General features: G+C 39.0%; 1 protein-coding gene across 2 annotated transcripts in view; it reads right to left on the bottom strand.

Annotated features, from left to right (window-relative positions):
- DCBLD1 (discoidin, CUB and LCCL domain containing 1) overlaps positions 1-13913 on the bottom strand; it is a gene marked incomplete at its 3' end in the record, with an annotated part of 67127 nt that overhangs the window by 39022 nt on the left and 14192 nt on the right. For both annotated transcript variants that reach the window (XM_082668579.1, XM_082668580.1), the window contains exon 2: positions 4729-4941. In XM_082668579.1, the coding sequence (XP_082524705.1) occupies positions 4729-4941 (213 nt within the window). The remainder of the gene's footprint in view (positions 1-4728; positions 4942-13913) is intronic.

The raw sequence follows: 13913 nt of genomic DNA, 5'->3' as shown, positions 1-13913 counted from the left end.
AAGGTTAGAGGGTCCATAACAAGTTTTAAAGTTGAGAATAACGATCTTCAATATGAATTCATAGCCTTCCCTCTTCAGTGTCATAAATCAATGTGAGACGTTTCATAGTTTAAATGTAGGTACACTGGTTATGACACAATGCCTGAATCAGCACCTACTCTTCCCCCAAGTTCAAGATGTTTTAAAATTTTATATAACTAACCTCTTATTATTTTACATCACAAATATAAAAGGGAGGAGATTGAGAATCAGTACCAAAGCAGCAATCTGAACTACTATACAACAGCTAAGTGCTTCACGATCCTGACTGGATTCTAGACCAGAAAAGGGACATGAGTGTTTCTTTTGAAGGGAGGCTCTGTTACTTTGGTCTCTTAAACAAAAATGCAGAATACCCTTAGTTATAGTGAGAACAATCTCTACTAATCAAAGTATGATACTTCTTAAACATTTTTTTTGGCCAGGATATTAGTACACATGATCTTAAAAGTCAGTATATATGTTTACAGCCCAAAATTTTTATACGTTTAAAAGTTTATGTTTAAAAGTAACTTTAAAATCTTATTTTGTTCTTAAGCAACATATATTCCAAAGTGAGGTTGATATAGTTTATCAACTTTGCTGCATCCTGGCTGTTTCAAGAGTATTTTAAAAGGGAGAATCCGTGTCTTAACTCAGCCACAGATATATGTAAGTACATTCTTTTAACTGATGTTTGAATCTGAAATATCAGCCCTCATTATCATATATGAGAAACAGAAGAATAACAACCCCATCTTATTTGTATCAGGTCTCTTAACAATCAGTGAGATCAGGTGTGTATTTTGCTTGATCACTGTGAAAGCTGGTGTGGGTCACACTTGTTTATAGTATTAAACGTTTTGCTACCACGAATGAAAGCACCCGAAGTATATGAACCAAACATTTAAAACAAAATCGGCACGGGGGGGTGAGCCATTACAAATGAACTGCATAAGGATTAAAACTATATAACTTCAGCATATCCACAATGGTTAATGCAATCACATTGCAACTATGTCCACTCTTGGCAGAGCTTATAAACAGGGATGCCAGAAAACATTATTCTTTTTCCAAACATTAACTCCACATTCAAAAGTCTGATAGTGTTGAGTCTTAAAATCTCTTGGCAATGGGTTTTAGCCATTAATTGAAAAAAACTGAGCTGGATAAACCAAAACTATTCAGCTCTTTCAGCCATACATGTCACCTTTAGAGCCCTGTATACTGGAATTGCAGGAGGTACTCTAGAACATATGGTCCCCGCGGGGGGAACTGCAGTGGGTACTTCCCTCGACTGCCGGCCCAGGCAACAGCGCTTTGGATCCCTGAGACCCTCCCTCCACAGTCCTGTGGCCACACTGGCTGCAGAGGGGCCTTCCCCACTCCAGGGAGCTGGGCAACAGTCCCAAAGGAAGGGACACTCCCTGAGCTTGCACAGGCCAACAAAGCACTCCTCCCCCTCTTCCTTCTCTCTCTCCTCTGCAGATGATACACTCCTCCAGGAGGTTCAAAGTGACCAGGGGACTATTTTAACTAAATTAAAATACAGGTCTAAAGTTAGTGTTCTTGGGCAAAGAAAATCTACTTGTTTAAGAAATGTATGTTTATTAGAGAAAAAAACAGAGAGTAGAGAGAAAATATAACAATACCCAGAGTTGAACCTTTTAAAGTCCTCCTTCTAACATTTGGCTACAATTATGTTCTGTCTTACTTTATTCAGAGGCTTTTTTCTATTATTAGGACATTACTGTGTATTCATATTTTACCTAACACTATATCCTCAGCAGTTTTCTATGTTAATAGCCTTTTCACCAAGTAGCTGCTTAATATTGCAGGTATTACATGTTTTACTGAACTGGTTCCTCGCCATTGAATTTGCCAATTCACTTTTAAAACCACTTATTCACGGAGTATCTACTACATTCAAGTCACTGGATTAAATACTGTAAGTATACATATATGCATAAGTGGCTCCTCCCAGAATGCTCTTCAAAACTACAAAAGACACAAATATATATATGCAGCATACACACATATGCATGTGTACACCTGCTTATACCTGGCCCTAATACACACATATGCATGTGTACACCTGCTATATCTGGCCCTAAGCCACTTAATTTTTTTTTAAGGGCACATTCATTTTACTCAGGTTGAGATAGAACTTTTTCAGCCTATATGTAATAAAGATTTTCCTAACAAAGAAAATCTGTAGTTCTGACTACAAGAAAATTTAGAATGTACTTCTTTTTAAATATGCTTATAGGATTGAAGTATTCTAATTTCCTTTCCATGCATTCCTTTTATTGCTAATTTCTGTTATTCTTGTCTGCTGGATTTGCCTTAACACGACTGATCAGGGAATCTTTTACGTAGCCTCAAAAGAAAGAACTTCTGAGCATCGTTAAATATTTTATCTTAAGAACATCCCCAACCCAAAGTATTAACTACACCTGTGTTTTAGGCAAAATTGCTGTATGATGTAATACTGGGCTGGTCCACCTGGGAAGGGTGATAAGGCACTGAGTTTTTCTTTGGGTGTTGGTACTGGGAGAGGAACAGACATCTGGAAACAGATGTTTTAGAGCCACAAAGACATAGATATAAATTTTCCTTTCAGCCCTTAACTAGCTTTGTGATCTTCAGCATGTTCCTAAAATAGAATAAAATAAAATACTCACCGTACCTCAGTTTCCCTGTTTGTAAAAAGGAATTAATAATATTTACCTTGCAGGGTGGATGTAAGGATTCCAGAAAACCTACGTGAGGCCAAGCATGTGCCTGACATACAATGAGTATGCTTATTTCTATAATGAGTATATATTCTGTTTTTAAAAGACAAACATAACTATGTAGGAAAAAATTTAAAGAGAAAAACAAATTTACTGGGCTTTATTGAAATGAATTGCAATTCATTACTCACTTCCTAGTGAAGAGTCTAAATCTTGAAAATTCAAGAAGCTGGAAATGTGGACTAGAGTGCCCTGAGGCCAACCAAGATCACCTTGTAACCCAGCTCCTAAAATGTAGTTAATCCCAGGCTTTTCCTCCTTTTTGTGTATTTGCGAATATACAACAAAGACAATGGAGTAGACGCCTTGGTGTGGGAAAGCCACATCCATTCTCTTATCCTGTTTCAGGACGATTTGCTGCCCTCTCTAGTTCTCACCTCAGCCCCCAAGCTGAGAGAGACCCAGAGCAACAGAGGTGATTAGCTGCTGCTCTGTCAGCAGGTGGAATTAACTGCTCATCTTTTGGAAAAGGAGATGCTTCCCCACAGAGACTAGTGTGGAAAAGCCGTTTCTGGCCCTGCAGCACTTTCCCTTGCGTTTTACACAGGAGCTCTGACACTCAATGCCCTCTGAATCTGAAGGAAATTTCCTGGCCAATGAAGGATTCCCTGAAGAGTGGCTCCATAAATTACCACACATTCGATTACCAGAGCTAACAGAACAGTGAGTGTTCCCAAGGGCCGTAAGCATCCCTGGAATTCTCATTTTTCCCATTTGAGTCAAACTGGAGTTAAAAAGTTGCAACTAATTATATGAAATCAACCATCTTTACTCTGTCAGAGTAATTCAACCAACATTAAAATACAGATAATATTCTGAGGGATAAAAAAAATAAATCTTAAGTTTTCTCCTCCATGGGGGCTAGATAGGTTTAGACCTCTGAACAGTCTCGGGACTGGTCTGGGCTTCCACCCTGGGAGGAGTGAGGAAGCTCTGGATGCAAAGGTAAAGACAGCCTTAAAGCTGTGTGTTTGAGAGAAATTACCTATAGAACTAGCAGGAGGACAGGGTTTTGCTTAAAACCTGTATCATTTTTGAAGTTGTAACACACAGAGAATTTCAAAAAGTCTCTAATCTCAGAAGAATCCGTACTTAAGTTCTGTCTTTGTCTTCTAATCCACGAAACCCAAGTTGTTTCCTTGGGCTAAGGACTGTAGGGTTAGTGCTAATGGTGATTTCAGACACCAGTGTGCTAACAGCACACCCCAAACCACAAAAAGCTTAATTTCAGAAGGTTACTCTGAAAACTGTCCTTTGCACTTGCCCTTCCCCTACCCAGAAAACTGACCCCAGACATATGTGTACAGTCCCTTCACTCACTCCATTTGGGTCTCTGCTCAAATGTCTTCTTATTGGAGAAGGCTTCCTGACCATCCCATTTGAACACAAACACACTCAGAATCAGACTTGGTATCACCTTAGGATGACTCCTTTTTCTTATTCCTTATTTTTCTTTCTCACTGCCTCTCATATTATAGATGTATTTGTTTGTTTGTTTTCCCCCCTCCCCTCTACCAGTGTAAGCACAATGAAAGGAGGAACTTTGTTTTTTCACTGCTGTATCCCACCCAGTACTCCACAGAGCACTTGAACACATGACCACTGTTCAATAAACATCTGTCACAGGAACGAATGAACTGTAGGTGTTTTAGCCAAATGCTATATATCTCCAATTGTCTTCCCGACAAGATATAAACTAACTAAGCTCCTGAGACCCACGCAAGGCTACTATCTCCTCAGATGTCTTTTGTGCAGCTTATGAAACAAGTGTATCCACGTGAGCTACCCTGAGTCTACAAGGAGCAAGTTCCTCTTCTGATCTTCCCAGGCTGTAACACTGATGAGCGTGCCACGTGCCTCCTCCCTGCATCTCAAATTTTCCCATGCTCAGTGAAACCTAGATCTCTTTTCTTACCATATTGATCTGAAGAGCTAGTGAACAGAAGGTAGTCAGAAGCACAGGTCTGGGATTCAATATCCAAATCTCCCAACCTCAGAATCAATCTCTTCCCCTTCGGTACTGTGATCGTCTTTTCACAAATAGTGTGATTGGGGTAAGTCCCTGGATAGTTCTTAGATGTCATGGTGCCACTGTCCTTGTAGGTCACTATGTGCCCACAGCCATCACCTGTTAAAAAAAAAAAAGAATACAAAAAGTAAGTGAGGGCTTCCCTGGTGGCGCAGTGGTTGGGAGTCTGCCTGCTAATGCAGGGGACACGGGTTCGAGCCCTGGTCTGGGAGGATCCCACATGCCGCGGAGCGACTGGGCCTGTGGGCCACAACTACCGAGCCTGCGCGTCTGGAGCCTGTGCTCCGCAACAAGAGAGGCCGCGATAGTGAGAGGCCCGCGCACCGCGATGAAGAGTGGCCTCCGCTTGCCGCAACTAGAGAAAGCCCTCGCACAGAAACAAACGCCCAACACAGCAAAAATAAATAAATTAATTAATAAACTCCTACCCCCAACATCTTCTAAAAAAAAATTTAAAAAGTAAGTGAAATTAATTTTTACTGAGGACTGAAAATGTCCAGTATAATCTTCATCTTAGGTATTCTACTCCTTCTATGGAGAGAGGGAAAAGCTAAAAAAAAAAAAAAAAAAAGGATTGAATTATTAAACCGTATTTATTATTCCAGGTTATTTCATCTCTTGTTTCTCAGTTTAATCTTCTGAACACTGTTGATCAAAATGTTTCATGTATTAGCATGGTAAGCCCTTTGCAAACACATCATTTAGTCTAATTACTTTTTCTAATCATCTATCCAGATATCTACCCATCCACACTTGCACAGTGGGCCCTTGGCATTCGCAGATTTGCCATTTGTGGTTTTGTCTACTAGCAAGCCAGTGCCATGAAATAATTTGCAACCGAGAAACTACTACTACTCATTTCAGGGGTCACTGTCCCGATTAAATGGGATCATGTATGCAAAATGCTCCTGGTAGATTCTGAGGCTTATGCTGAGAGGACTTTGTTTAAGAGCCTGTCATTCAACTGGGGACTAACAAGCATCTGACATGCACATGTCAGTTAGTAACAGTCACAGATTTGGAAGTTCCTGATAGACTCAAGATGTATCATGAGCGTCAAGGATATACTGTATTGAGTGCTTGCCACCCGCCAGACATGGCATTGTTGGAGACGCATAAAAGCAGCAATGGCTGCTCAGGACTCAGAGTGAAATGGGAGAGTTCCATGTTCCGATAACTATAACACTAGGTGTCCCTGACATAGCAGGAGCTTAAACAAAGGGCCAGAGAGGGCAAGAGAGAATCTATTTCAGTGAACTCTCACTACTCCACTAAAACAAGGAATTCTCTTAAGACTTTCTGAACAGGGTAGTTAATCAATTGACCAACAAGTTGTTCCAGTATATTAAAGTGACCAGGTTAATCACCCAAACATCTAACAGCATGCACAACTGGGTGGGCTGCAAGGTTAGGAGCAAACACCGCATGCAGAGTCCGAAGTACAAAATGCCTGTGGTTACTACGGCTTCAAAGAAACAAAGCCAGAATTTTTGCCCTGCACCGGAAGCAGAAGTCTGTTGGAGAAGGAACTCTCTGAGGTGGTAACAGAAGGCATCCCAAAGCCTCCTATGGACAAGCCCCAACTTGGGCATCCTGGGAATCTGAAGCCCAAGGCAGCCTTCTTCCTTCTCCAGGCTAGTCCCTGCTAGAGGATTCATCTGGGGTCTTCCTCTACTCTACCTCCTTCTTGCCCTGAGACTTGCAGCCCAAATGACATGGGGGTCTAGTTAAAATAAGGGGTTGGGGAAAACTGCAGAATCTATCCCAAATCAGCCGTCAAGCTCCAGGCAAGGACCCACCCATTATGCAGAAACTCTCACAAGATTCCAAGCAGGGAGGTTGCACTGGGGGAGTTGACCTATAGGAGCAATGAGTTAGTACCAGAGGGAAATGGAGATAGACAGCTAAGATAAAACTACTCTGAAACCTGGAGGTCCAGGCAGAAGTTGTGGAATTTATACAGTAGGCTACAATAGGGGTCCACAGACGTTTTAGAGAAGGGAGATAATGAAAGAGGTATTAGAAAAAGTTTTGATACAGGAACTAGGATGCAGGAGAATCTGCCTCAGAAGGGCAGCAGGAGGGCTAGGAACGGGGTGGCTGGAATGGAAAGGGAAAGAGAAACAGGGGGTTCACAAGAAAAAAACCAACAGGCTCGGGTTTCGGTTAATTATAGTGGGAAAGACAAGAGGAGAAAAAAATTAAAAAACGTTGAGACGTTGAGTCCAGAAATGATGGGAACACTGAGGCTAATATGACAGAAAGGGAAGCCCAGAGGGCAAGCAGGTTTGGGGACAAAGGTTGTAAGTTTGGTTCTTAAGTTTGAGGTGATAACTATATTCCTTGGGCTCTCTGGCAGTAAGTACCAAATTGTTGAGAATTAAATGAAAATTATACTAGAGTGAAGCATACGGTACAGAAGCACATAGGGGTTTTGATTTAAATTTAGAATGATTTACCTGCTCTTAAAGGCTTTTGTAAAAAAAAAAAAAAATCCAATTGACAATTTCTCTTGGAAACTGGAAGACAGGGCAATCATACCAGCAGGTGTTCTCACAGGGCTGAAGGCGGTGGCTGCCCCTGTAAAGGAGACAAACGCCCTAGCTCCCCACAAGGTCCTGTAACTCGTTTCTAAGACTCACCCAACCTTAGGAGGCAGTGACTTGGAGCACCCTGATGAAACAACACTAGGGTAACTAGTGTACAACTATGCATATAATTATACACATAACTAACCCCCTCTAAGCCACCAAGGTATGACCTGTGAAACCTTTAAATGTCTCGTTTCTTAGTACTATGAAATTCTGCTTTTATAAGAGAAAAGAAAGTGAAATCTTTTCCTAGAAAACATCCCTAGACATAAAATGAGGCTCAGTTACAGGTGAATCAGCCCACACATGATTACTGTATTCGAAGTTTTAAGCGACATGTCATGACAAAGGAAAATTCCAGGGTGTCACTTTTATTCAAGCCTGTAATTATGCTTCTTTTCAATGCCTTCTACTCTAATGCCCAAGAGGAAACTCATCTCACCCAGCGACACTGGCAGAATGTGAGCAGGTTTAAGTCTTCAACACTCCCATCCTTACTTTACGTGGGGGACTGTGGCTCAGATGTGGAGAAGCTGTCCTTTCCATTAACTATCAGAATGAAACTAGGTCTTTCTTCTGCCAAAAAACCTGAAAGGAACGGCTGATTCCTAATTTATTACAAAGCAAACTGTCATCAGAAGTTGCAATTTCACTCCAGCCTATGGAAGACTACTTATGGAGTCTGCTGTGGCAAGCACTAATATAATAAACTTATTCCCTGGGTACTAATGACATCAGGAATTTTCAACCTACTGTCTTTCCACAGTTTTGATGACTTCAAAGGACTAGATATAGTTAACCATATTATAGTATATAATTGGAAGTTGTTAGGAGAGTAGATCTTAGATGTTCTCACCACAAAAAGGAAACAGTGATTACGTGAGGTGATAGCAGTGTTAGCAAATGCTACAGTGTTAAATAACTTTGAAATACATAAATGTATAAAACCAATGCATTGTAGACTTAAACTTACACAACGTCATATGTCAATTATATCTCAATAAAGCTGAGGGAAAAAAAGAACTAGAAATATGCCAAAGGGCAAATGGAAAATGCCTAGGGAGAGAAAATGCCTATGGTATCATATACTCAATAAGGCATATGCACGCAACTGAAAACAACAGAGAAGCACCATTTCCACGACCTCATCCTAACACTTTTGTAGCTTAACTCAGAACCCAACTCTAATTAAGAAACACTGACAAGAAAGACGACAAGAGTTATTTAAAAATCTACCAGTCCACGTTCCATATGTAATGTATCAACATCAATATCATGGTTGTAATATTATACTATAGCTTTGCAAGATGCTATCACAGGGGAAGCCAGGTGAGGGTACACAACATCACTCTGTATTATTTCTTACAGCTGCATGTGATCTATGATTATCTCAGAATAAAAAATTTAATTAAAAAAATCTGTCAGTCTGGTTAAGTTTTCCTGGCAGGGGGTGAAAATGAAGGGGCTCTTTCTATTTTATACTGTTTATACTTTTTGGATTTTGTGATCTTCTACTTAAATTATTTTTAATTAAAGAATTTATACAAGCTTGCATTAAAAAGATCACCAAGGAAATGACAACAAATAAAGGAGGCCACTTTTATTCTGAAATCTCTGTGTACTAAATCCATTAACCAAGTTCTCACATTTGTCTAAAGAGCATAGGGTGTTGTGTCTGGGGAGGTTCATAATATATGCCCCAGTTTACAGATGAGAAGACAAGATGTATATGACTTTCCTTAAGGCTACTCAACCAGTGGTACATACCAGATGACAATTCCAAGATGATCTAGTTCTAGGATTTTAAAAGCATTTTTGTCATCTCTTTATTTGATTTTGTAACACAAGTGTATTTGTGTTTAATTTTGGAAAACCACCTGCACTGATGCCCTACCAGACCTCTTTTTAGATACTTTCACAACATCTGTCTATTAAAATGAACAGCTCCCTAATAAAATGTATCTCGCTATGGTCACAAATAGATGGAAAACCTTTGGGTAGAAGGTTGAGGAAGAACTTTATTTTTTTTAATTAATTTTTATTGGAGTATAGTTGCTTTACAAGAGGAAAAACTTTAAAATGAAAGGATCAGGCAGGTCACCATCTAAACTTATTAATGGATCTCAGCATGACTACACGTGAGAAAATCAGATATTACAAGTCTCCTGCTAGGATAAAATGTGCTCTGCATACCAACACCTATGAAGCACTCTTGCCAAAAACCAAAACATTTGAATTAATAATTGACTCTGAATCTCATCAAGCCTTTACGTCTAACTTCAGTTTACAGGAAACACAAGGGGTAGAAACACAAGTGTATTGACACCACAAGGAAGTCATTAGCTGAATCCAGTTGATATTCTAGGTGCAACTGACCCAGTTTCTTCAACAACGAATTGTATAAAGAAACGTTTTAAAAAGTGTTTATTTTAACTAAAATAGAATTACCATATGATCCAGCAATCCCACTACTGGGCATATACCCAGAGAAAACCATAATTCAAAAAGATACATGCACCCCAATGTTCATTGCAGCACTATTTACAGTAGCCAGGTCATGGAAGCAACCTGAATGCCCATCAACAGACGAATGGATAAAGAAGATGTGGTACATATATACAATGGAATATTACTCAGCCATAAAAAGGAACGAAATTGAGTCATTTGTTGAGACGTGGATGGATCTAGAGACTGTCATAGAGTGAAGTAAGTCAGAAAGAGAAAAACAAATATTGTATATTAACGCATGTATGTGGAACCTAGAAAAATGGTACAGATGAACCGTTTCCAGGGCAGAAGTTGAGACACAGATGTAGAGAACAAACGTAGGACACCAAGGGGGGGAAAACCACAGTGGAGTGGGGATGGTGGTGTGCTGAATTGGGTGATTGGGATTGACATGTATACACTGATGTGTATAAAAGTGATGACTAATAAGAACCTGCAGTATAAAAAAACAAACAAAAGAACAACTAATACTAAACTTTCTTTGGGTTATTTGTATGGAAATATGTTAATATAAATATTTCAGACATTACATGAAATTTCTAAAACTCTTATATGATCTGGTATAATGTTATAAGTCATAATTCTAGTTATTACTTTAAAATGTATATCTCAGAAATAACTAAATTTCCTTGTCAATTGCATTATTATGAACTTTCATCAATTTTTTTTTTTTTTTTTTTTGCGGTACTCGGGCCTCTCACTGTTGTGGCTACTCCCGTTGCAGAGCACAGGCTCCGGACGTGCACGCTCAGTGGCCGTGGCTCACGGGCCCAACCGCTCCGCGGCATGTGGGATCTTCCTGGACTGGGGCACGAACCCGCATCCCCTGCATCGGCAGGCGGACTCTCAACCACTGCGCCACCAGGGAAGCCCTCATCAAATCTTTAACTGTGGTCATTTTTAAGTCTTTTGTCATTTACAGACAGTTCTGGGTGTACTCTGATGCTTTTGCAAAAATGTTCTTATAAAAGGGTTTCATCTTCAAGGAATTCATGGAAAAGACTGACAAGTACAGGTTTCTGGTAACTGACTATACTGCTGAACTGAATGAATAAGCATTTTCAGAACTCTAATGGAAAACTGATGAATTCATAAAAGTGCTAACAGGGGCTTCCCTGGTGGCACAGTGGTTGAGAATCTGCCTGCTAATGCAGGGGACACAGGTTCGAGCCCTGGTCTGGGAGGATCCCACATGCCGCGGAGCAACTAGGCCCATGAGCCACAAGTACTGAGCCTGCGCGTCTGGAGCCTGTGCTCCGCAACGAGAGGCCGCGATAGTGAGAGGCCCGCACACTGCAATGAAGAGTGGCCCCCGCTTGCCACAGCTAGAGAAGGCCCTCGCACAGAAACGAAGACCTAACACAGCAAAAATAAATAAATAAATTACTAAACTCCTACCCCCAACATCGTTTTTTAAAAAAAAAAAAGTGCTAACAAAAGATCAAGATGAAAAAAAATTAATTACATGGGACTGAGTGAACTGATGAGGATGATTATAATTTTTGTGACTTTTTGTTTGAAAAAAAAAAAAATCCCACAAGGACTCAGAGGCAAAAAAATATACAAATCAATTTCCACTGCAAAGTAAAGGAGCTGTTACAGTGGAGGATTACTGGACTGAATGTCAATATTATGACATAGTATGAGTGTGTTTCGTGTTTGGTAACTGCAATTATTGTTGCTTTTGTTGTGGTCATCCATTTACAATGCTTGGTGTCAGTTTATTTATCTCTTGTAAAAATAAAATACAGTGTGTGTGTGTGTGTGTGTGTGTGTAAAAAAAAAAGTGTTTATTTTAGATTAAAGGAAATTTAAACACCACAACAACCACATGAATCTTATTTGGACCATGACTTGAAAAACCAATCTTACAAAACCATTTTAAAAAGATAACTGGGGGCAATCTCAGATTCAGTGCAATCCCTATCAAATTACCAGTAGTATTTTTCACAGAACTGGAACAAAAAATTTTTTAATTTGTATGTTTAAAATTTTAAAACACCAAAGACTCTGAATAGCCAAAACAATCCTAAGAAAGAAGTATGGAGCTGGAGGAATCACACCCCCTGACTTCAGACTATGTTACAATGCTACGGTAATCAAAACACTATGGTACTGGCACAAAAACAGACACATAGATTAATGGAACAGGATAGAAAGCCCAGAAATAAACCCACACACTTATGGTCAATTAATCTATGACAAAGGAGGCAGGAATATACAATGGAGAAAAGACAGTCTCTTCAATAAGTGGTACTGGGAAAACTGGACAGCTACAAGTAAAAGAATGAAATTAGAACATTCTCTAACACCGTATACAAAAATAAACTCAAAATGGATTAAAGACCTAAATGTAAGACCACTCCTAGAGGAAAACATAGGTAGAACATTCTTTGACATAAATCGCAGCAATATTCTTTTTTGATCCATCTCTTAGAGTAATGGAAACAAAGGCAAAAATAAACAAATGGTACCTACTTAAACTAAAAAGCTTTTGCACAGCAAAGGAGACCATCAACAAAATGAAAAGACAACCTACGGAATGGGAGAAAATATTTGCAAATGATGTGACCCAGAAGGGTTTAATTTTCAAAATATACAAACAGCTTATACAGCTCAATATCAAAACAAACAAACAAACAAAAAGCAGCCCAGTCAAAAAATGGGCAGAAGACCTAAATAGACATTTCTCCAAAGAAGACATATAGATGGACAACAGGCACATGCAAATATGCTCAACTTAGCTAATTATTAGAGAAATACAAATCAAAACTACAATGAGGTACCACCTAACACCTGTCAGAATGGCCATCATTATAAAGTCTACAAATAATAAATGCTGGAGATAGTGTGGAGAAAAGGAAACCCTGCTACATTGTTGGTGGGAATGTAAATTGGTACAGCCACTATGGAGAAGAGGATGGAGGTTCCTCAAAAAACTAAAAATAGAATTACCACATGATCCAGTAATCCCAGTCCTGGGCATACATCCTGAAAAGACGAGAATGCTAGTTCAAAAAGACACATGCACCCCAATGTTCATAGCAGCACTGTTTACAATAACCAAGACATGGAAGCAACCTAAATGTCCATCAACACATGAATGGATAAAGAAGATGTGGTGTGTGTATGTAAACATATATATAATGGAATATCACTAGTCATAAAAAATAATTAAATAATGCCATTTGCAGCACCATGGATGGACCTAGAGATTATCATACTAAGTGAAGTAAGTCAAAGACAAATACTATATGGTATCACTTACATGTGGAATCTAAAAAAATGATACCTATGAACTTATTTACAAAACAGAAATAAACTCACAAACATAGAAAACAAACTTATGGTTATCAAAGGGGAAAGTGGTGGGGAGGGATAAATTAGGGGTTTGGGATTATCAGATACACACTACTATATATAAAACAGATAAGCAACAAGGTCGTACTGTATAGCACAGGGAACTATATTCAATATCTTGTAATAACCTATAATGGAAAAGAATTTGAAAGAGAATATATAACAATCTCTTTGCTGTACACCTGAAACATTGTAAATCAACTATACCTCAACTTAAAAAAAGTTGGATTTTCAAATGCAATATATTTACACTAATAAATACCAATGCTAATTTTAAAAAAGATAAGTGGGGTATTAAATAACATCAGGGGAGTATTATTCACTTTTTTAGGTGTGATAATGGTATTGAGGTTGTGTGAGAAAATGTCTTTACTTTTAGGGATGCCTACTGACATTTGTAGGGCTGAAATGACATGACGACATGTGGTCTGGGATTTGCCATAAAATACTTCAACAAAAAAGGGAGAGAGGAAAATAAGTAAAAAAGACGGGGAAATGTTGATGGTTACCATAGCTGGATGATGAGGGTTCACAGTGTTTTGTTTTGTTTTGTTTTTAATTAAAATGAAAAGAAATAAAGGTCAATCTTGAAGGCAAAAAAGTACAATCTTG

This window comes from Grampus griseus, assembly GCF_964374135.1.
Source record: "Grampus griseus genome assembly, chromosome: 13".
In the NCBI taxonomy this organism is placed as follows: Eukaryota; Metazoa; Chordata; class Mammalia; order Artiodactyla; family Delphinidae; genus Grampus; species Grampus griseus.
The sequence above is the reverse complement of the archived record's forward strand: the minus strand, read 5'-3'. Positions and strand labels throughout refer to the sequence as shown.